Consider the following 21,405-nt stretch of genomic DNA (forward strand, 5'->3'; position numbering starts at 1 on the left):
CCCTGTCTGGGGACTGGAGGAGCCATCATCTCAGGGACCCTGAGGGTGACCCCTCTTTGCTGCCCAGCCCAGCCCCCCCAGTCCAGCTCTGGCCACCCAGCCCCAGAGGAAGGCAGGGCAGGGGCAGCAGGGGAGGGATGACACCTCAAAACAGAGAGCTGGGAGTGCTTCCCCCATGGCACCGTTTCCCCCATCCCTGGGGCCACCCATCGAGGGTACCCAAAAACCCAGAGTCACCCCAGCAGGGTATAACCCCTGCACTTCCAGGGCCTGATCCCACTCCTTGTTTCCACCTCTTTTACCCCAAAACAGCCATTTCAGGCTGAACAAAATATTCCTTTGGCTCAAATCACCACTTTTTATTAATTATTAATTGTTTTTATTAGTTATTATTATTAATAAAGGGAAAGAAATCACCACCCAGCAGGGCAAACACTCTGCTTGGCTTTGTCTGCCTTCTCCAGGGAAGAGAAGGGAGAGAGGGAAGGTGGGAGGGAGGGAGGGAGGGAGGGATGGATAAATGGATGGATGGGTTGATGGATGGATGAATGGAGGATGGATGGGTGAATGGATGGAGGGAGGGATGCAGGGATAGATGGAGGGAGGGATGGATGGAGGGATGCAGGGCTGGATGGACAGGCACCCCCTGTCACCACACACCCACGCCTGCTGTGTTTCAGGGGTGGACATGGGGTTTAAAACTCATTTAATGCTCTTTTTTAGGGGATGAATTTATTAAATCCAGTCACTGATTCAATGCCAGGGTGGATGGACTCTGGAATTCCAGGATGTGCCTGGTGCACACGGGGCTCCCTGCTCATGGACCCCAATGTTTGCCCACAGCAACTCGAGCCAGTGGCTCCACTGCAGCCCTGGCCCTTCCTCTGCCAAAATCCTCCCTCCATTCCCCCTCGAAGCCACTTTTTGGGCCTCTGATTGCCAAAATATATCATCCCTCCACTTCTGAGGGTGTTTTTAAGTGCCTTTTGGGGGCACAGGGCTGGATCCATCCCGGTGCTGCAGATGTAATGAGCTGGGCAGCGGGTCGGGTCTCAACACCACTCATCCCACTGTCTGCTCTCCAGGCTTTTCCCACTGCAGGGAGACAGAGCCAAGGGTTGAATGGCCTTAAAGACACCTCCCCCCCCAGTCCACTGCTTTTGGTGTCACCTCCCCATGTGAAACTACAGCCTGTTCCCAGGGCTGCCACCCCTCCGGGGGGATTCCACCATTCTGGGGGTTCCCCGGAGCACTGGCACACCAGTGAAAGCTGGTTTTATTCCAGTTTGATATAAAACTGACCCTTCAAGGCGTTCAATTTGTTTTTCCAGTGGTGGAAAGGTGCTGGTCTGCATCATGCTCATCCTGGGCTGTTTGGGACCATGGTGGGGACAGAAGCAGGATGGGGTCGGCCACAGGTGGTTTGGGGGAGCTCAGGGGTGATTTGGGGGCCGTTTTCTGCCCAGTTGAGGGTGCAGGGCTGGGTGTCCCCCCAACCCAGCCTGTCTGTTCCCCCACTGCCAGCAGAGCTCCGGGGGCAGGGGAAGGGGCAGGAAGGGGGGTGTGAACAAGGGGAGAACACACTGGAAAGGGGAGAACACACTGGAAAGGGGAGAACACACTGGAAAGGGGCTCTGCTGCCCACGAGGATGGATCCAGTGCTGGGATGGGGATGGGATCCTCCTCGGTGGGGGAGGGACAGGATCCTTCTGGCTGGGGTGGGGACAGGGCCCTCCTCAGTGGGATGGGAACAGGATCCTCCTCGGGAGGAGAGAGACAGGATCCTCCTCGGTGGGACAGGGACATCATCCTCCTGGAGGGGACAGGGACAGCCTTCCCGACGGGCCCTGCCGTCACCGGTGCCGTGGTCCTGCCGGGGCTTTCCTCCCTCCCCGGGGCTGTCTGGGGCGCTGTGCGGGCCGTGGGATGCCTTGGGACCCCCCGGGATCGATGTGGTCCCGCGCTGCAGCCCCCTCTCCCGCGCCAGGCCCACGGCTGGGGGTGTCCCCCGAGGGACCCCCCTTCACCCCACGCCACCGCGCAGCCACAGTGGGACCCCCGGGGTGCCCCACGGCGGTCTCGGTGCCAGAGCCCCACGCGGGTCGCGGTGGGGGTCCCTCGGCCCCCTGTTCCCCCCGCCCCCTCCCCTCCTTTCCCTAGGACGGGGCGGGACCCCCGGGACTCACAGACCACGCCCACTCCCTAGACCCCGCCCACCCCAATACATCACCCAACTCAATAGACCACGCCCACCCCCCGGGTCCCGCCCCTTCTCAAGCCTCGCCCTCCCCCTTGAAACCACGCCCCCTTCTCCCCGGCGAGCGCGCCCTTCGGCAGACCACGCCCCCAGACAGTATTTTGCATGACCACGCCCATTTAAAAACCACGCCCCATCCATGCAAAACATTCAGCCCGCTTCCACAGGCCACGCCCCCTTGCTTGCTCCCAGCCTGCCTCCCCTCACCAAACCACGCCCCCTCATGCAAACCACGCCCCCTTTCGCCGCCAAACGCTCTTTCCAACCGCTCCTTCCCTCGCTCCCTGCCATCCCTCGCTCCCTGCCATCCCTCGCTCCCTGCCCTCCCTCCCCCCCTCCCCAAGCCCCGCCCACTTTCCTTCCCCTCCAAACGCGCCCTTCTCACACGACCCCCTCCTTCCCTGGCCACGCCCCTTCCGTTAACCCCGCCCCCTCAGGCCCCGCCCCTCCCTCTCGCCGTTCCCGCCATGCCGCACGGCGGAAGGGGCGCGGCTGCGGCGGCGGCGCCGCCCCTTCCGTGAGGGCGGCGAGGCGGAGGAGCAAGATGGCGGCGGCGGCCGTGCTGGAGCTGCAGCGCGCGCGGTCCCTGCTCTCCACCGACCGCGAGGCCTCCATCGCCATCCTGCACTCCATCGGTGAGCGCCCCGGCAGCCGCCGCGCCCCACGCCCCGCGCCCGCAACGCGCCCGCAACGCGCCCGCCCCGGCGCCCCGCGCCGCTGCTGACTCACCGTGCGGGCAGCGCGGCCTTGGGCCCGGCCCGCTCCGCGCCGCGGGGCTGTGGAGGAGTCGGAGCCGGCGCTGTGTGAGCGTTGATGTGTGAGGGGGTGCTCGGGCTGTGCCGGTTCGCGGGGGGTTCGCGCTGCGGTGCCGCGGCCGCGCTGAAGGGCGGGCGGCGAGGGCTCCTCCTGCAGCTCTGGAATTCCCGGTAAACCCTCTCAGCGCTGAGCTTTGAGGGGGTTTTTCGTTGTGCCGCGGCTCGGTTTGAGCTCCTCGCCGGAGAACTTCACCCCGTGTTCGCTCCGCTCGTCCCTGGCGGATGCTGGTGGCACCCCCTGCCCTGGGCGTTTATTGGAGGTGTTGAAAGGGCTGTCAGTGATTTGGGGGTAAGAGAGTGGAGAGCCCTCGTAACCGGTGTAAAAGCACTAACGCCTTAATTGTTGTGCCGTGCGGGGACTCTGCGGAGGTGCCGTGACCCGCTGTCACCCCGCTGGACCGGGACAAGTTTTCCTGGTGCTCGTGTCCGGCCTCGGAAGGGCTGTCAGGGCTTTGGGAGTTGTTTGTGCCTCCCTCGGTGTTTTGCCGGTTGTTCAGGGGTTGGTGCTCTCAGGTCACGTTGGGCCGGGTCAGGCTCAGTCAGGGCAGCCCCAGCTGTGGGTCGGGGGGATCAGGAGCAGCCCGGAGTGTTGTGCGATGCTTTTCTCCTTGAGAGCAAAGTTCCCTCGCTTTGGGCACCACGCTGAGTTACAGGGGCTGAGAGCCACAGTCCGGGCTCCTGGAGGGTTTAGTCCCCTCAGAGCTGGGATTTTAGCTCTGTTTGTGGGGAAGTTGTGGGGATTCCCTGCGCTGGGGGTGGTGGCAGGGAAGGAAAGGGATAACTCATGAGTTGGTGCTTCTGGGTGTCGTTTGGCCCTTTACCTGCCCGGGAGCAGAGTCACTCACCTGGCACAGAGTGCAGTGGCACTGCCAGCAGCTGTGACACCTCAGTGAGGGGGGACATACCCACCCCTCAGAGATGGTGTTGTGCTGCATTTCATCCACAGGATCTCAGCTTAACACACAGAGCAGCAGAGTGGGATATCCCCGGAAATCCCCGGAAATCCCATTAAATGCCCTTTATCTGGTTCTGTGGCTCTGGTCTGTGGTGGTGTCTGTAAGTGCCACTTGCACAGCTGGACAAGCTGAATGAGACTGTTCAGAGCTGGGGTTGCAGTGGGGTCTGTCAGCTGTGATACCCTCATGGAGCACAGGCAAAGCTCTACAAACTGAATTTAAACCTCCCACAGAACCTGCCCCCCTGACCTCTCGGGCTGGGCTGAACTCACCTGTGCCTGTGGGATCAGCTCTTGCTTTTGGGCACCTCTCCAGGAGCTGACCAGCAGGGATTGTCCTCTGGAACAGCACCAAAGCAACATTTCCTGTGGTTTTTTCCCCAGTGAAACGTGAGGTCTATGAGGACGATGAGGAAGCAGTGCAAGTCAAGGAGCAGAGCATCCTGGAGCTGGCATCACTACTGGCCCAGACTGGGCAGGCAGAAGGTGAGTCTGAAATCCAGCTGAGCTGACAGGAGGTACTGCAGCCAGTGGGTTTAGTCTCCTTATTTATGGGACAGCAGGAAAAGTAGCTTTTGACAGGGAATGTTTTCTCAGAGACAGGACAGAAACTAAACTAAAAAAACCCTAAAAAATTAAATAAACAACATAAAATGTTAATCTTGTACTGCTTGTCCCAGTGTCCCAGATGATGCTGCTGTACAGTTCAGTCTGTGACCTTTGGACGTGTTGGTCTTTTAGTACAAGTGATTGTTAAGTCATTATGTTTGGGATGAGAAGTGTCTCCTGATTGGTTTTTAATTACCTCAGAGCCTTGTTTCAAATGGGAAAGTTTGTCCCATAAAGTCCTTTCTCTCCAGCAGCTTCCCTCACAATTAATTGATTTATCTGCTGGGCCATGACATCAGCAAAGCCTGCCCAGCTCCACTTGGGAGCAGGATGGGACAGGCCCTCCATTGTGAGGGGACAGAGATGGAGTTGAGTTCTCTGTTCAGTGATTATTTGGAATCTGTTCCTGTCCTCTGTTTCCTCAGGGCAGGGGGTTGGTTATTTTGCACTCAGCAGTTTGGGGTTGTGTTTTTGGGAGCACTTTTCACCTGGAGCACGGCAGGAGCTGTCACACCCTGTCGGTGTTCCTGGCCAGGCTGCAGCCCTGGGGGTTCTGCCTGTGCCCAGCAGTGGGGCAGGGTGAGGAGTGGAAGGTGTGTACTCTTAAGTCTGGCACTGGTGGGGAAAGCAGCCCAGCAGGAGGTTTAATCACACTGGAATTGGACTGGGACACCAGAGCTGACACTGGGAAAGCTCTGTGATGGCTCAGGGAGCTGCTGATCCAGATCACAGTTTATATTTGTTGTGGAATTACCCCCTGGTGTCCCACTGGCCAGCCTTTTGAAACATCTCTTTGACTGGGCCATTGAAGTGCTCTGCCCATATCCAGAGGTGTTTTGAGCATTCCAGACCCCAACCCCTCTGTGGATCCCATTTAAAGGGGCTGGGGATGGGAGATGACTGGCCCTGAGAGCAGTGCTGGAAACAAAGGTGCTGTTCCTGTTCCTGTCCCTTCACTCAGGTGTGCACCTCTGATTCCTGCTGGGGACTCCTTCCAGAGCCTCTGGGGAACAATAAACCCTTCCAGCCCAGCATTCCTGCAGGAAGGCCTGGAGCAGGACAAAGGAAGCTGCTGTACAAGTGCCCCTTTCCTAATTGAAGTCAGTCAGCTCGGTGTGGGTGTCACTGTGCCAGTGCCCTTTGCACTCTGCTGTTTACTCATGTAGAAAAAACCAAACATGGTTCTGCCCCTGCACCAAGGGAGATGTGAGTGTTTGGGCCAAAAAGGGGGAAACCATCACCAGGGTCTCCTCAGGTCAGTGTGGGATGTGCTGCTGGGGAGCAGAACTGGGAGCAGAGTCCATGTGACCTCCTCATCTCTGCAGAGCTTGGAGTAGTCTTGAGTTTGAGTGGAAGTTTTACACCAGTATAAAGAACTCCAGGGTTTTCTGAGAGGGTGGGCAGCTAATAGATTTATTTCTTTTTAAGGGGAAGGCTAAGAAATTGAAAATAACAACATTAACTCATCAAAGGCAGGGTTATGAAGGAGCAAACTCGAAATGTATTTGCAGGGTGTTAGAGAGAACACTGAACTGCAGAGTGATTTTGTTCTGGGTAGAAGAAAATGAATGTGGTGACATTAACATGCCAGCTGTGTGTGTGTAGATGGGAGTGGGATCAGCAGGATGTGCTTTTTGGAGGTGTGGTGGAGCTGGGGGGGAAGGAATGGGTACCCCAGCTTGGGGCTGGGCTGGTGCTGTGGGAGAGGCTCTGTCACCTTCCCTTCCTGTCACTTTTCCAGGTTTAGTTTTAGCAAGTGGTGGCAGGTGACAGGTTTGAGGTGTTGCAGTGCCCAGTATCCCTAGAAGTGGACATTGGGAAGGAATCCTTCCCTGGGAGGGTGAGGAGGGCCTGGCACAGGTTGCCCAGAGAAGCTGTGGCTGCCCCTGGATCCCTGGAAGTGTCCAAGGCCAGGTTGGACAGGGCTTGGAGCAACCTGGGCTGGTGGAAGGTGTCCCTGCCCATGGCAGGGGGTGGCTTTAAGGTCCCTTCCAACCCAAAACATTCCATGATTCCATGACTCTGCTGAATTGCAGCCTTTGTTTAGAAAAACAATAATGCCAGTGACCCTCTTCAATCCTGTATCCTTATCAAGCAGATAAACTCACAGATCAATTCCTTTTTTTTTTTTGTGACAGTTCTAGGTTTTTATAGAGTTGGAATAACTCGGATCAGGAATTTGGATCCATGATGTGTGAGCTCATGGAAGCACTTTCCCCGAGGATGAGCAGCAAGGCTTAATTTTCCAGAGCTGCTACTCATCACTTCTCCAGAGCTGTCAATCACACCCCTTTGCCAGGCATTGCATTCACTTGAAAAAAATAAAATCCTAAAAATAGTTGGTGGTTATGTTGGTAGGGAAGAGGAATTTCTGCAGGAACTTTGATCTGTGTGGCTGAACGTGTAGTTTGCAAAATGCACAACTGGATTCCAGCTGTTGACTTGGCTTTCTCCTGAGTTCTGGGGCAGCTGCAGAGCACATCAGTGGAAAGGTTGGACACATCCTGCATTATGTTTCACCTGATTTTTCCTTTTTTTCTTCTAAAGTTCCTGTGGGGAAGAGTATGATGGGCACTGAAGCCGTGATTCCACTGGTCCTGAGGGGCTGGGGTAGCCCAGGGAGGCACAGGAGGAGGTGCTTGGGAGTGGTTGAGAGCTGCTGGATCCAGAGCCCCCCTTCCCAGCTCACACCCTGACCCCTGGGAGTGGCTCTGTGCAGAACTGAGGTGCTGGAAGGAGCTGTGTGCTGCTCTCGTGGGGGTTTGTTTGCTGTGTGTGAAACCAGAGTGTTTGGCTTGGGTTCAGATGGTTGGGATTTGCATCCATGAGTGGTACTGGGGGTTACATGGACCTCAGGACAGGAGTGGTGTGGGTGAAGTGGGGCAGCAGATATCAGTTCCTTGTGGAGTAAAAGCTGGGCACTGTCAGGGCTTAGATATTAAAGCAGCTGTGCCTTAGTTCTAGAAAAACCTGCCCATGTGTGCTCTGGCAGAGAGAAAGTCAAACTTCTATGAAGGCTAAGGCCTGACAGAGCATCTTGTTCTGTTCCCTGTTCCAAGTATTTCATTGTGGAAGGATTCAGGATCTCTTGCACTGCAGTTTGGGATTGAGGCTGCTCTGAGGATCCAGGGCACACCCCAGATAAGTTCTGTTTGTTCTAAATCTGCACTTTGAGGTGTTTGAAAATGTCAGGACAGCATCATTCCCGGGCCTAAAGGGGCTCCAGGAGAGCTGGAGAGGGATGTGGGACAAAGACCTGGAGAGACAGGACACAGGGAATGGCTTCCCACTGCCAGAGGGCAGGGTTAGATGGATATTGGGAAGAAATTCCTCCCTGTGAGGGTGGGGAGGCCCTGGCACAGGTTGCCCAGAGAAGCTGTGGCTGCCCCTGGATCCCTGGAAGTGTCCAAGGCCAGGTTGGACGGGGCTTGGAGCAACCTGGGCTGGTGGAAGGTGTCCCTGCCCATGGCACTGGATGGACTTTAAGGTCCCTTCCAACCCAAACCATTCCATGATCACCATGAGTGATTGGATTGGAAAAAACTGGGTTCCACTTCTTAAGAGTGTGAGACATGAGTTGTATCAGACTTGATTAGACTTAAAATAAATAGGTTGAAAAAGTAAAAAATATGAGGAATAATTTTTAGATATTAGTAAGATATTCTCGTGACAATTACTTTGCATTACTGCTAAATGAAATATGGAAGAAACCTTGTTTTCATTTGTTTTTATTGGAATCCTCCCAAACTGAAATCCTCCTGATACTCCCCCATATACTAATTGAAATAAAATTAGTCTCTTATTTTAGTTTTGATTTGATAGCAGTTTGATACAGAGTATATTGCAGATTCCTGAATTAGCCATTACAAGTCTTTGTTTGATTTTTCTTTTATTATTACTGAATCTTGTAAACACAGTGGTGTGAGATCCACCTGGTATTTGGGTGAGACTCAGAAATCTGGGGCAAATAGCAGCGATTTCAGTGTAAACCCCTCTGCTGATGAGCCAGCACTGAATCCTGCTCTGCTGGAAGGTCATCTTCCCAACCTGTAAACATCCTGGTGGGACCTGCCCCTCTGGCCACGGGTTGTTTGTTGTAGGAGACTTTTCACTTGTGCAATTCCAGCAGGGTGACACCTGGAGCTGCTGTGCCCTGACAGCCACATTCCTGCTCTCTGGGAATGACACTTTAGGGTGTTTCTTCATAAAGACAGACTTCTCCTTCTTCCACCTCTTCTAGAGACTCACTTTACACCTTATAATATACCTATTACAAGCAGAAATGTAGTTATTTGAGGTAAGAGCTAATCAGGTAAAGGTGTAGCTGGAGTGTTAAGGAATGTCATTTTCCAGCAGCTGGAGTGTTAAGGAATGTCATTTTCCAGCAGTTGGAGTGTTAAGGAATGTCATTTTCCAGCAGTTGGAGTGTTAAGGAATGCCATTTTCCATTTTGGAGCAGGGAGTGTATCCCACTTCCTGGGTCTAGCATCAAACTGAGATCATAAAAACACATTTAAACCACAAACTCCATTTTACAGAGAAATCTCAAAGCATTTAGCAGATTCTTACATTTTTAAAAGGTGCCTGAGGCAGAGGTAGTTCCAGCTGGTGGTAACTGGGGAGCTGCAGCCCCAGGCAGTGTGGGCGAGGCTGGAGCCCCCTGTTTGCTGCAGGTGACATTTATCACTGTGTCCTGTGAAAACAGTGTGGAGAAACTGCCTGTTTGGTGGAATAAATGCTGTGTGCAGACCTGTCAGCAGCTCTTGGCTCTTGTGTTTCATGATTTGGGGTTTGTTTTTTCTCCAGAGCTGGGAGGACTCCTGAAGTATATCCGGCCCTTCTTGAACATCATCAGCAAAGCCAAGGCCGCCCATATAGTGCGGGTCCTGCTCGACCTGCTCCTTAACATGGAGGCAGCCACGGGACAGGAGGTGAGGCTGCAGTTCCAGCAGCAATTCCAGCTGTTCCTCAAAAGCTGCTATACCCTTATCTGACCTAGTTTGCTTCGCACTCGAGAATGATTCGTGTCATTTAAATGCACTTGGATGTGTTTTATAAATAAAACATCAGATGATTTGGTTCACAGCCATGTTTTCCTGCTGCAGGTTAGGAGTGGTTCCCACCCTGTCTTAGGTTTGTGTTGTTTCCTCAAGTTGGGCTGGGCTGGATATTAGGGAAAATTTCTTCACGGAAGGGGTTGTCCAGGCCTGGCACAGTCCCCATCCTGGAGGGATTTGAAAGATGTGTGGATGTGGCACTTGGGGACATGGTCAGTGGTTGCCATTCTGGGGGAATGCTTGGACTCGATGATCTTTGGGGTCTTCTCCTAAATGATTTCAGGTACAGCATTAGGAGTGTTTTGTAGCATGGTCAGTGCTGGGGATGTGAGAGGTGCTCCACCTGCTCCAGGGAGCCGGGGCCAGGGAAGGTGGGCCTGGTGTGGGATGGCACAGAGGAGCTGTCCAGGAGCTGCTGGGGCTCAATGGTCAGTGTTACTCAGCATCTTCCACCTGGAGACAGAGTGTGGGGGATGTTTTACTGCACAGAGGCATGAAAGTTGCTCCTGAAGTGGGAGTGGAAAGAGTTTTACAGGTGTAAACTGTGTCAGTGGATGAACTTCTCCACAGAAAGCCCAGGACAGTCTAACCCAGTTAGGATTCAGTCTGTTCTCATCAGCTCCCTAGGATACAGTTGTTTGGTGTTTGGAGTTTTTCCCCACTCTTTGGTTATTTGGGAATGGGATAAGAACAGGAGCATCTTATAAGTGATGAGGAGCCATTCCCAAGCAGTGGGCTGTACTGGCACACCAGTCCCTCAGGTGGAGAAGAGAGACAGGAGCAGCAGGTCAGGGACAAAACCCACATAAAACCTGCACACAGGGACTGACAGACTGCAGGGCAGGTTTGGTTCTGCCATGCTGAGGGGCAGGTGATGTTCTCATTAGCCAAATTAGCACAGAACCATCACCTTTCAGGGCAGGTAACCCAGGAAATGTTCCTCCAAATTTGCTGTTTGCTTCTTGTGCCTTCTGTGTGATGTTGCCATAAATGGTGACAGAATGTTTTGCCTCCCTTTAGCAGAAGGGATCAGGAAGTGGGGTGGGATGTGCAGGTGAGAAGAGAGGAATCCTTAAATCATCAGGAGAAGATGAGCAGCTTCAGACTCTTCTAAAGTTAACTTGGTGTAAAGGGCAATATTTGGGTGCAGTTGCAAAAGGAGCTGGAATAACAGCAACGGAAATAGGACCCAATGAGTCAAAATTATTAATTTTCAAGCATATTCCAAACCCAAAACCTTAAGGAATGGTGACACCTAACCTATGAGGTTCTTGATGCAGCAGTCCTGAATCCTTTCAGAAATGTTCCAAGGGCCTTGGTGTCGAGAAGACTCCCAGAAGCCCAGTAAAGCAATGAAAATTGGAGGTTTCTCCAGCTCCTAATGCTCCAGCTACCACTGGGCAACAAATCGAAACCTCATAATGGCTTCTTATAAAATGGTCACATTTAATAAGCAGCGAGGAGGAGCTGCTCCAGAGATCCTTGGGAAAAGGATTTCCTGAGCCTGGCACCTCAGGACATTTATTTTCCTTTGTTGAAAACAGCATAATTGTGAGTTTTAACTTGTTAGTGCCTCCCCCAAATGCCTCTGAACGACACCAAAGGTGTCGTTCAGAGGCATTTGGGGGAGGCACTAACAAGGAAAGCTTTTAGCCTTGCCTAGTTAAACCTTGACTTTTAGGCTGGACTAATTTCCTTCTGCTCCCTTTAAGGTGGACCTGTGTTTAGAGTGTATTGAATGGGCCAAATTAGAGAAGAGGACTTTCCTACGCCAGGCTCTGGAGGTAGGTCACTACATCCCAAACCCTGTGTAGGTCACATCATCCCTTTAGATTTAAGACCTGTCAAAAGTGTGTGTTGTCTTTGTGTGTGTCTCATGGGTGGGCATTAATTACACTAAAATCAGTGGTCCTCCTCAAAAAAAAAAGGCAGGATTCTGTCCACAACTTGGACCACGTGACCTGTCAAACACAGATTAATTTTAGTGAAGTGTGTGTGCAGATGAGAATGTCCAAAGTTTCATTTTACAAAATAAATCTGTTCTGGCTTTCCTCACAGCAGTTCCTTTTCTGTTCTCCAGGCCAGGCTGGTCTCTCTCTACTTCGACAACAAGAAGTACCAAGAAGCTTTGCAACTAGGTGAGGCTCCCACTAGATGGTGGTAGTAGATCTCTGCTTTTAAATGACTCTTGACAAGGGAAACCACGGGGCTGGGTCATGTTCCTTGATAAGTTTTGTAGGATTTGGCTGTTAAATCCTCAGTGCTGTGCTAGTTCTGCTACCTCTTGCTGTAGCTGGGTGGTAACAGCTCTTAGAGATGTCTTTGTTCTCCTTGTTTCACCATCCTCACCCATCTCACCTGGTCTCAAGGCCAGGTTGGACGAGGCTTGGAGCAATCTGGGCTAGTGGAAAGTGTCCCTGCCCGTGGCAGGAGGTAGAATGAGATGAGCTTTAAGGCCCCTTCCAACCTAAACCATTCCAGGATTCTGTGTCTTATTAATTACAAATAATTTTGGAGCTGTATCCAGTCGAAGGCTGGAGTTTGGCTGCTGCTGGAACATGCTGGAATACACTGCTGTGGTCAGGCTGAAGGGAGAAAGCAGCTTTTTTTCCTGTTGCTCAAACACAACCCCAGGAAAGCAGTGGTAGTGCTGGGAAATGGCAGAACCTCTGTGGGTGTCCTTAGACCAGCTCTGGTGAGGTGCTGTAAAGACTTCAAGAATTTTCTCCTGCACCACCTGAGATGGTCGTTAACCACATGAACTCCTGCTCTGCCCCAGAGCAGAGTGAAGCAGGCCATCTTACAGCTCCCCTGCTGCCTTTTAAATGCTCATTTTGGAATGACTGCAGATGAAAGTTTAAGCTGTGAGTGAAGTTTAAGCTGTGAGTGAGGTTTAAGGTGGCTGAGGGGTGTTTGCACAGCAGTGTGGCAGAGCAGGGCTGAGGGTGACTGCATGGACACAGTGCTCACCTGGGACCCACAGCTTCTGAACCTGAGTGGTGGCACGAGCTGTGTCATGTCCAGAGTCACCTGGGGGACTTGTATCTGATCAGAATATCAAGGTAAGTGCTGTTGTACATGGAATTCAGGATGGAGTTAGAACTAATTTGCATACAGAAATGTAATGAACTCAGGTTTCAACTGATCAGAGGCCACACTCCAAAGCTGTGCTTAACGAGTTTAATCCCTTGGGGGGGTGGGACAGCCTGGGGACTTGGGAAGGCCTGTACCTCTAGGACAGCCCCTGTGATGCTCCCCTGAGGGGTCAGTGTTGTGTCCATGGCTGTGGGGGGTCAGGGCAAGCAGGGAGTCTCTCTGGGATGTTTTTGGGATAATCTGTTCTTTTCTACCCAATAATACAGTTTCAGATCTGCTTTTCAGCCCCTGAGAACAGCAAGGCAGGAGGAGGTGCTCATCTCTGCTTACCTAAGTTACCTCTTGGTTTAGTGGGGGGAAAGAAGGAGACAAGTTTTCTCCAAGACTGGCTCATTCTGTCCTCACAAGGCTTTGATGTGCCAGCTTATCTTGGCATCCTTTAGCCTGTCCATTCCCACCTCCTACATTTGCCCTGTAAATATCCTGTGCTTAAAGCATTCCTTCCTCATCCCATCATCTTAGGAGATGCTTAAAAATCCTCGAGTCTCACCTTTAGGGCCCTGGTTTGGGAGCAGCAGGTCCCAGAGCTGTTGTCCTTCCCCTCTCCAGGCTCCCAGCTCCTGCGGGAGTTGAAGAAGATGGATGACAAGGCACTGCTGGTGGAAGTGCAGCTGTTGGAGAGCAAGACTTACCATGCCCTGAGCAACCTGCCAAAAGCAAGAGCAGCCTTAACCTCGGCACGGACCACGGCCAACGCCATCTACTGTCCCCCCAAGCTGCAGGCAGCGCTGGACATGCAGTCAGGTGAGGCCTCCAGGAGAAAGGGGACATCCAGGACTCCTCCTGACACATCAGTGGCTCATCCTGAAGGGAATATGGAAAATGATGCTCGGTGGGACCTCGAGGTGCCCACCCGTCCCCCCAGTTCCAATGACATTGCTCCTGACACTTGTGTTTCCAGCCCAGTTTTGATAACCCCCAGTGGTGGATGGTCTGTCACCTCCCCAGGCACTGCAGCATTACACTGTGTTCCTGACCCATTACACAGTCCTGACCCAATTTACAGGCACTTACCTGAAGTGCCCCAAACTTGTCTTTCTTAAAATGTCCTCCTAAGAGAGGGCAGGGATGTTCTTCTCACAGAGATGAGGGAAAGGGGGCACAGGATTCCCTTTACTGAGTACTACTGAGCAACCAAATTGTTCTGTCCTCTTCCAGTTATGTCCAGAATGACCTCTGGTTTGTCCCTCCCACAGGTATTATCCATGCAGCAGAAGAAAAGGACTGGAAAACAGCCTATTCATATTTCTATGAGGCATTTGAGGGAAATGATTCAATTGACAACCCCAAAGCCATCATTGCACTGAAGTACATGTTGCTGTGCAAAATCATGCTGAACAGGTATGTGGCAAATGGTGCTGGGAAGAACATCCCTGCATTTCCAGGGGAAGGGCTTTTTGTTTATAAGGCTCTGAGTTCTGATGAGGGAACTCAAGCAGTGTCTGCTTTATCACCTAATCAATGCTTCTCAGATGGTGTTGTTTGAACTGTAGTAATTTGCTGTCAGTTGGGAATTTTGGAGGCACTCTGAGGTTTAAGCTGACCTTGTTGCTGAATAAATGCTCTGTTCCCTTCCCTCCCCTCTCTAGCCCAGAAGATGTGCAAGCATTAGTGAGCGGGAAGCTTGCTCTGCGGTATGCAGGAAGACAGGTATAGAAACTTAATCCTTCCTATCTTCCTCTTATCTCTCAGAATACTGGGTTATTCTTTTTGTCAAACACTTTGGTCTTTTCATACTAAAATGCCATGCCTGAGTGAAATCCAGAACTGATTAAATTACCAGGAATCATTACCAGCAGTCAGTTGCCTTCAAGGGATTTCCATTGATTTTCACAACCTGAGAACCTGGGGGGTTCACTTCGTTTCCCCTGTTTTTCTCCTCCCTTCATGAACCACAAACTGCCCAATGGCATCAGGGCCTCGTGTCCCAGCCCAGCAGGTTGAGTCCTGGGGGGCTGTGAGGTGGAAGGAATTGTTAAATCTTCTGTTCATTCTGGCATGTGAACGTGCCAGGCTGGGAATGCTGCTCCTAAATTAAATGCAGGGGTGCTTATAGAGTGTGCAGTGCCAGATTCCAGGCTGGGAGCCTCCTGCCCTCAGGGCTGAGCTCAGGCTGGGCTGTGCTCTCACTGCCCACAGGGGTTGGGAATTACCAGAGGAGGTCAGTGTGGAAGAGTCTGATGTGGGGATATCCCTCCTGGAGCAGGAAGGGCAGCCCTAATCCTGCCTCATCCCCTTCCCCAGCCTGCCAGCTGGTTGGAGGCTCCTCTCCAGAGCAGGAGGGGCAGCTGGGTGGGAGATCCTGGGTATTGTCCAAACTGTGCTGCTGAGACAGCCACGATCAGCAGTTCCTGCAGCAGCTGGGGAACAGCATGGGGAGCCCTGGGGACAGCTCAGTGGGAACTGTGGAATGTCTTGAGTTGGAAAGGACTCACAAAAGATCATCAAGTCCATCTCCTGGCTCTGCACAGGACAATCCCAAAAAGAAAGGGGGCAGCAGAATCCTGGGCCTTGTGCACCAGATCCATGTCCTGGGCACTGTTCTGCTGTTCTTTGGTGGGATTGCCACTCTCTTTGAGGGAAATCAGGTCGGGGCTGAGGTTCTTGCTTTGTTCCAGCAATTAATGGGTAGACAAGAAAATGCTGTCCCTGGTGGGGTGTCCCTGGTGGGGTGTCCCTGGTGGGGTGTCCCTGGTGGGGTGTCTCTGGTGGGGTGTCCCTGGTGGGGTGTCCCTGGGACTGCTGCTGGGCCCCTGTCACCCAGCAAAGGAGATGTGGCTGTGCTGAAGGGGAGAAACTCAGCCTGAGGGCTGAAAATGGCCACCTTCATTTAGCAAGTGCCTAAGGGGGCATTTTCCTTAAAAACAGTGTCAAACTTGCTCCCAGCCTGCAGCTGGTGATCTCAGACCTGCAGACCTTGGGTGCTCTGTGGGGCTGGTTCCACACCGTGTCCTGCAGCTGCTGGACACGTTCCCCCCTCAACAGCTGCTCTGCCTTGTGGCAGTGACACTCCCAGGGCTCTGGCACAAGGAACATTCCTGGTTTCCAGCTTAAGCACGTTCCCAGGATACTGCACAGTTTGCATAATCTCAGTGAGAGGAGATTCCAGAAAGAAATAACCTCTTTTTGGTGTTCTTTCCCCGCAGACAGAAGCACTAAAATGCGTGGCACAGGCCAGCAAGAACCGGTCGCTGGCAGATTTTGAAAAGGTGAGACAGCAAATGGGGCCTGGCTGGACAAAAACCAGTCAGAAATGCCAGGTTTGGAAAGCTGTAGGAGCTGCTACATCCCACAGCAGGAAACCATGGAAACATTGATAGAAAACAACAGTGCACCAAGCAAATACCCCTCAATAATCAACCGGTTTGCTTTTCTCAGCGTGGGGGGTAAACTTGTTTGAACCTGTTTTTTTTAACTTTTTATGTTTGGAGAGCCAACTCAGAAGCAGTTTTCCTTTTGGTGCTGTTCACTGGGCTGTGTATCTTCCTGGAATTTTTCCTGGCTCCAGCAAGAATAGCCACAGAGGATTCCCATGTCAGGAGCCAATCCTGCTGCGTGTGAAGCAGAGATTTGGGCTTATGTGAGGATGAAAAAAGCTTGAAAGGCTGCTGGGCTGTCATGACCTCCTGGCTTTTAGCTAAGTTTGGGGTTGGATTAGCCATGATACTGTGCTGGGCAAGGAGGGGAGGGGGTTTCATCCTCAGAGAATCTGTTTTACCTCAACTGTTTCTTCCACAGGCCCTGACAGACTACAAGGTGGAGCTCAGGGACGACCCCATCATAAACACTCACTTGGCCAAGCTCTATGATAATTTATTGGAACAGAACCTGATCAGAGTCATTGAACCCTTCTCCAGAGTACAGGTAAATGTTTCCAGCAGCACATCCAGCTGGTGCCTCTGTCCCCTGCTGCTGGGGGGTGAGGGGCTTGTTCCCTCATGGAATACTCCTTACTCAGAGCTGCTCAGCACTTCAGAGCTCAGGGTTCATCATGTTCAGCTGAAAAAATGATCAGGAGGGGGCTGAGACTTTTGGAAAACCACATTCCAGAGTCACTGGCCTTTCCCCCTGTTTCCCTTATGCTTGCTGAAAGGTGACTGGCTTTGGACCCTGAAGGTAACAGTGTTTTTCTTTGATCAGCTCTGACAGGGTGTGGGCAAAGCTGCCATGGTCTTGGAGATGAAATACTTCATGTTTCTGAGTGAAAGGGCTTTAGATGTCCAGTCCACCTTCAGTTAAAATTAGACACAAAGGACCTGAAGCTGCAGAGAGGACAAAGCCACTGCAGATTTTTAGTCCAGAGCATTTCCAGGCCCTTGAGCTGTTCCAAAGAGCCCCAAACCTCTGTGTTCTGTGTCCAAAGTGCAGCAAAAGATTTACCTGACTCTGTTGGTCTCTCTTGTAGATTGAACACATATCCAGCCTCATCAAGCTCTCAAAGGTAAGAACCTCACTAGAAATCAGTGACACATCTTAAAAGGGCAGAGGAATTGGGGTTAAATGGCATTTGCCACTGGGAAGTAAACATGAAGTGTGACTGATGTCACAGCATGATGACAGCATTCCCAAGCAAATATCCCCTGGGGAATTCAACTTTAACATGGGCAGTTCCTGGGAGGCATCAAGTCTTCCTGTCTCTAGACTTTACTGTAGCATCCCCTTCTCTCACATGGGTTTTACTCCCTCTCTTGGCACTTTCTTTTTATTGGAGACAGATTTTCCTCTGCTGCAGGAACAGCTCCTGTCCTGACTGGCTCAGTCTTCCCTGCTGCCCTGGGTTTAATCCCCTGAGCATACCCAGGGGAACCTTTCTTAGACCTTTAAGATCCAGGATCCAGCTAATCACCCTGCAGTGTCATCAGGGCTGTGACTGTCACACTGACTGTTGCAATAACTGCTTTACAGATAATCCCAGCCAGATTAAGTTTTAGGGAAATCCAGTGTAATCCCAGGAAGTTGCATCCCAGAGTGCTGCTGTCGTGTCCTGGCAGTGAGGGCAGAGGTTTGGACGTGAGCTGAGCTGGTCACAGAGTCACAGGGATCACTGAGGTTGGAAAAGGCCTCTGGCATCATCAGGTCCAACTGTTCCCCCAGCACTGCCAAGGCCACCACTGACCCATGTCCCCAAGGGCCACATCCATGTGGCTTTTAAACCCCTCCAGGGATGGGGACTCCCCCGTTGCCCAGGGCTGGACAACCCTCTCCATGAAGAAATTTTTTCCTGATATCCAGCCCAAACCTCTCCTGGCACACGGTTTTTTTTCTAGACCAGCCCTTGGTGTTTAACACATCCTTAATATCTGGAGTAAAAGCTGCTCTGCAGCTCTTTAACTGCAGCTGTGTCCCCTCTGCCCAAGGAGCTGGAGAGGAGCTGCCTCCTGTGGGCCTGCCTGGTGCTGGGTGGATTAAATAAAACTTGACCTAATCCTTGCTGAACTGAGCTAGAATGTTCCAGATCCCCTGAGGAGTAAAGCCTGTCTGAAGTGACAGATTCAGCATCATCTGTGGAACAAGGAGGCAGGACATTCTGGGTTTTCTCCTCATTAAAAGCTGCTCCTTAATTTCCTGAGGCATCTAAAGCATGTGGTGGCATCAAAGCCTGTCCTGACATTCAGTGAGGAAGTAGCTGCTCCTGAGCAGTGCTCATGTCCCACCAGGGCTGAGTGTGGAGCAGTAAAATTCACATCTTTATGTGCTTCTGGGAGACTTTTGATTTCTCTGCTTCAATTTCAGGCTGAGGTAGAAAGGAAGCTGTCACAGATGATCTTGGACAAGAAGTTTCATGGTGAGTCTCTGCATCCCTCAGTCCTGAGTGCCTTGGTGCCTGTGTGTGTACAGAGCTGTGCTTGGACTCCTCTGAACCCTGGGGGTGCTCAGCCCCCCTGCTCAGCTCAGGTGACAGCCAGGGAGGCTCTTCCTGCTGCTCCACCCGCCTTCTTTAAGCCCAAGGATTGATTTTTCACAAATCAGGAGCACTGTTGGGTTCTCCTGTGCTGTGAGAGCATCCAAGGAGGGTGTGGGACCCCCAGGTGGGCTCTTCCCCCGTGGAGCTGAGTGGGATGTGGTCACCTTTCCCAGCTGGTTTGTATCCAGAGTGTTCTGTTGGAAGGGGCACTCCTGCAGCACAGGAGGTGCTCTGGGTTGGCTGGGCCCACAGCAGAGGTGCTGCCCTAGTGATCCCTCAAGGAAGCAGCTCTGCTCTGGTTATATTGTCCCTGTGTCAATCAGCAAGGCCCCTGGACCTGGCTGAGGGAGGGGAAGGCTGGAAGCAGCACGCTGGGTGTGGAACACTCTGGAAGGGCAGAGCCCACCTGGCACCTGGGAACAGTCCCATTATAGACCAGCTCCTTTTTAGCCTTGCTCCAGTGCTGGGCTGATCCATCCAGCTGGGCACAGGGCAGGGGCAGGGAGCTTGTAGGCAATGAGCTTCTCCTGGGTGGCTTCTCAGGCTGTTCCCTGGGATGTATTTTTTCCTGGGAATGCTGATGCAGTCCTGACCAAAATCAGCCAGTCCAGTGCAACACACGAGCCCTTCCCAGACCCTGGGCGTTTCTGGGGTAGATCCCTGATTTCCTACTGTTGGAAGAACAGACCCATGGAGCATCCCAGTGCTGAAGGCAGCTTGTTCCCACAGGAATCCTCGACCAGGGCGAGGGCGTCCTGATCATCTTCGACGAACCCCCCGTAGACAAAACTTACGAGGCCGCCCTCGAGACGATCCAGAACATGAGCAAAGTAGTGGATTCGCTCTACAACAAAGCCAAGAAGTTGACATAGGTGAGTGGGGCCTCTCCAGGCTCACAGAGCTCCGTCCCCATCACTCCCAGGCTGTGTCCCCGAGCCTTGTTCCCTCTCCTCTCGAGTGACGTGGCTCTGTTTTCTCTTTGCAGAGCTGAATTTGCTAGCTGTCATTTGGAGAGTGTGTGTGACAGGAGAGTGAAACCTTTGGGAAAATGTTAGGAGACTTTTTTTTTTTTTTTTTCTTCTTCTTCTTCTTTGTTCTACTTTTCGCTCGGAAAGTTTTTAAACTTCCTCATCCGGTGCATCTTGTATTCCAGACGATGCGTGTTCCAGTTCCCATGTAATCTTTCCTGGCCGAACTTTGTATCTGGGGGGGGGGAAATATTGTTTAAACAAAGAGGGTATTCTAAATAAAAGGAAAAAGGCTTACACTACCTAAACATGTGCTTTCCACTTCCTGAGGGACGGCAGAGTTCAGCAGGGACAGCGTTTTGTTACCAGTAGGTGCCCAAATCCAGTTTGTTTCCTCTCCTCCACCCTGAAACCAGAGCTGTGCTGGTGGAGCACGAGCAGCCAACTTGATTCCATTTGTACTGAACCAAACCAACCCAAAATGTCCAGACTGATGGTTTATTTTTCAAGCCTCAAGGCCCCAGCCCCCCGGGAAGCAGCTCCGTGGGGGTTTTCCTGCAGGACGGAGCTGTCGGGTCCCCCCGGCCCCGCTCCGGGCGGAGGGGCCGGTGCAGGTTCCCCTGAGCCTGACTGTGCATGCTCTTGTTTGCAGATAGACTAGGTTTTCAATGTTTTCTCCCTCCCCACCTGCACTGGTAGGAAGAGCAGGTGACCCTGACTGTCCACATTTACTCTGCTGCATCAGTGTTTGATTTTTGTTCCCCATCTGATGTGGGACAGCTTGGCCCTCTGGAATAGCCCAGTGCAGCTCGCTGGGAGCTTCCTCCTTAGTCCCAAAGTCATGTGGGGGGTGGAGCACGGTGTATTCCAGCATGTTCCATTTTCTGGTGAGGTTTCCAGTAGGTTTTAATGCCATTTGGGCAGTGTAAGCTTCTACATCTCTGTCCTGCTCATCTTTATTTCTCCTTTCTCCTCTGTCTCTTTTTCCCTCTCCATGTTTTTCTTACAAAATTTATATTTTGTAAAAGGATTCTGTTTTATCAGGAAATACTCTGCCTTCACGCTGACTCTTAGACTGGCTGATTTTTCCCTTTTCTGTTCACATTTTGACCTCTCTGACCTTATATTTTATTTTATTTTATTATTCTTAATTTCCATCTCCTCCAGTCAGTCGCTGTTTGGGTTTTTGGCACCATCAATATCAAATGTACAAACGGTTCTTGCTAACCAACACCAGGTATATCTGATGTTCAGATGAGTTCCAATAAAGAATTTTTTTTTCAAAAACCTCTGTCTCCTGTTTTCAGCCACCGAGGCACATCCTGGGCACATTGGGGGCATGTTTTTTTTTCCTTAGGGAAGGGTGGGATCATCCCCTCACCAAAGCACCATTGGGATTGATATTTGGAGACACCAAATGTGAGGGGTCGTGTTGGAAACAGCATCACTAAAGATTTGTGCATTGTGATCTGTTCCTGGCACAACTCTTGAGTATATTATAAAAATAACTGGGGGCTTATGAAAAGAAGGGAGAGGGATTTTTTTATACTGGCAGATAGTGACAGGACAAGGGGGAATGGCTTCCCACTGCCAGAGGGCAGGGTTAGATGGGATACTGGGAAGGAATTCTTCCCTGGGAGGGTGGGGAGGCCCTGGCACAGGTTACCCAGAGAAGCTGTGGCT

The 21,405-nt window shown here is 51.9% G+C and overlaps 1 protein-coding gene across 4 annotated transcripts; it reads left to right on the forward strand.

Annotated features, from left to right (window-relative positions):
* Positions 1-2,729: 2,729 nt before the first annotated feature.
* Positions 2,730-20,024, forward strand: PSMD11 (proteasome 26S subunit, non-ATPase 11). Of its 4 annotated transcripts, XM_051772692.1 has the most exons (14): positions 2,730-2,892; positions 4,412-4,513; positions 9,443-9,567; positions 11,406-11,477; positions 11,774-11,831; positions 13,399-13,593; positions 14,046-14,190; positions 14,439-14,499; positions 15,996-16,058; positions 16,588-16,713; positions 17,255-17,290; positions 18,583-18,634; positions 19,484-19,626; positions 19,740-20,024. In XM_051772692.1, the coding sequence occupies exons 1-13, from the start codon at positions 2,802-2,804 to the stop codon at positions 19,624-19,626; spliced, it is 1,269 nt and encodes a 422-aa protein (XP_051628652.1). In that variant the 5' UTR covers positions 2,730-2,801; the 3' UTR covers positions 19,740-20,024. The 4 variants fall into 4 exon arrangements, with proteins under 4 accessions (XP_051628652.1, XP_051628654.1, XP_051628656.1 ...); XM_051772694.1 differs by lacking the exon at positions 9,443-9,567; XM_051772696.1 differs by lacking the exons at positions 2,730-2,892; positions 9,443-9,567 and adding an exon at positions 2,981-3,060.
* Positions 20,025-21,405: the final 1,381 nt, after the last annotated feature.

Source organism: Manacus candei, unplaced genomic scaffold (genome assembly GCF_025592945.1).
Source record: "Manacus candei isolate 608988 ecotype Guabito, Panama unplaced genomic scaffold, ASM2559294v1 h1tg000158l, whole genome shotgun sequence".
In the NCBI taxonomy this organism is placed as follows: Eukaryota; Metazoa; Chordata; class Aves; order Passeriformes; family Pipridae; genus Manacus; species Manacus candei.

What these genes read in the sequence shown, in the direction of transcription:
- PSMD11 (XM_051772692.1), top strand. Translation starts at nt 2,802, where the DNA reads ATGGCGGCGGCGGCCGTGCTGGAGCTGCAGCGCGCGCGGTCCCTGCTC. An exon ending in TCCTACGCCAGGCTCTGGAG is followed by an intron (nt 11,478 to 11,773) that starts GTAGGTCACTAC and finishes TCTGTTCTCCAG; the next exon opens with GCCAGGCTGGTCTCTCTCTA. An exon ending in TGCGGTATGCAGGAAGACAG is followed by an intron (nt 14,500 to 15,995) that starts GTATAGAAACTT and finishes CTTTCCCCGCAG; the next exon opens with ACAGAAGCACTAAAATGCGT.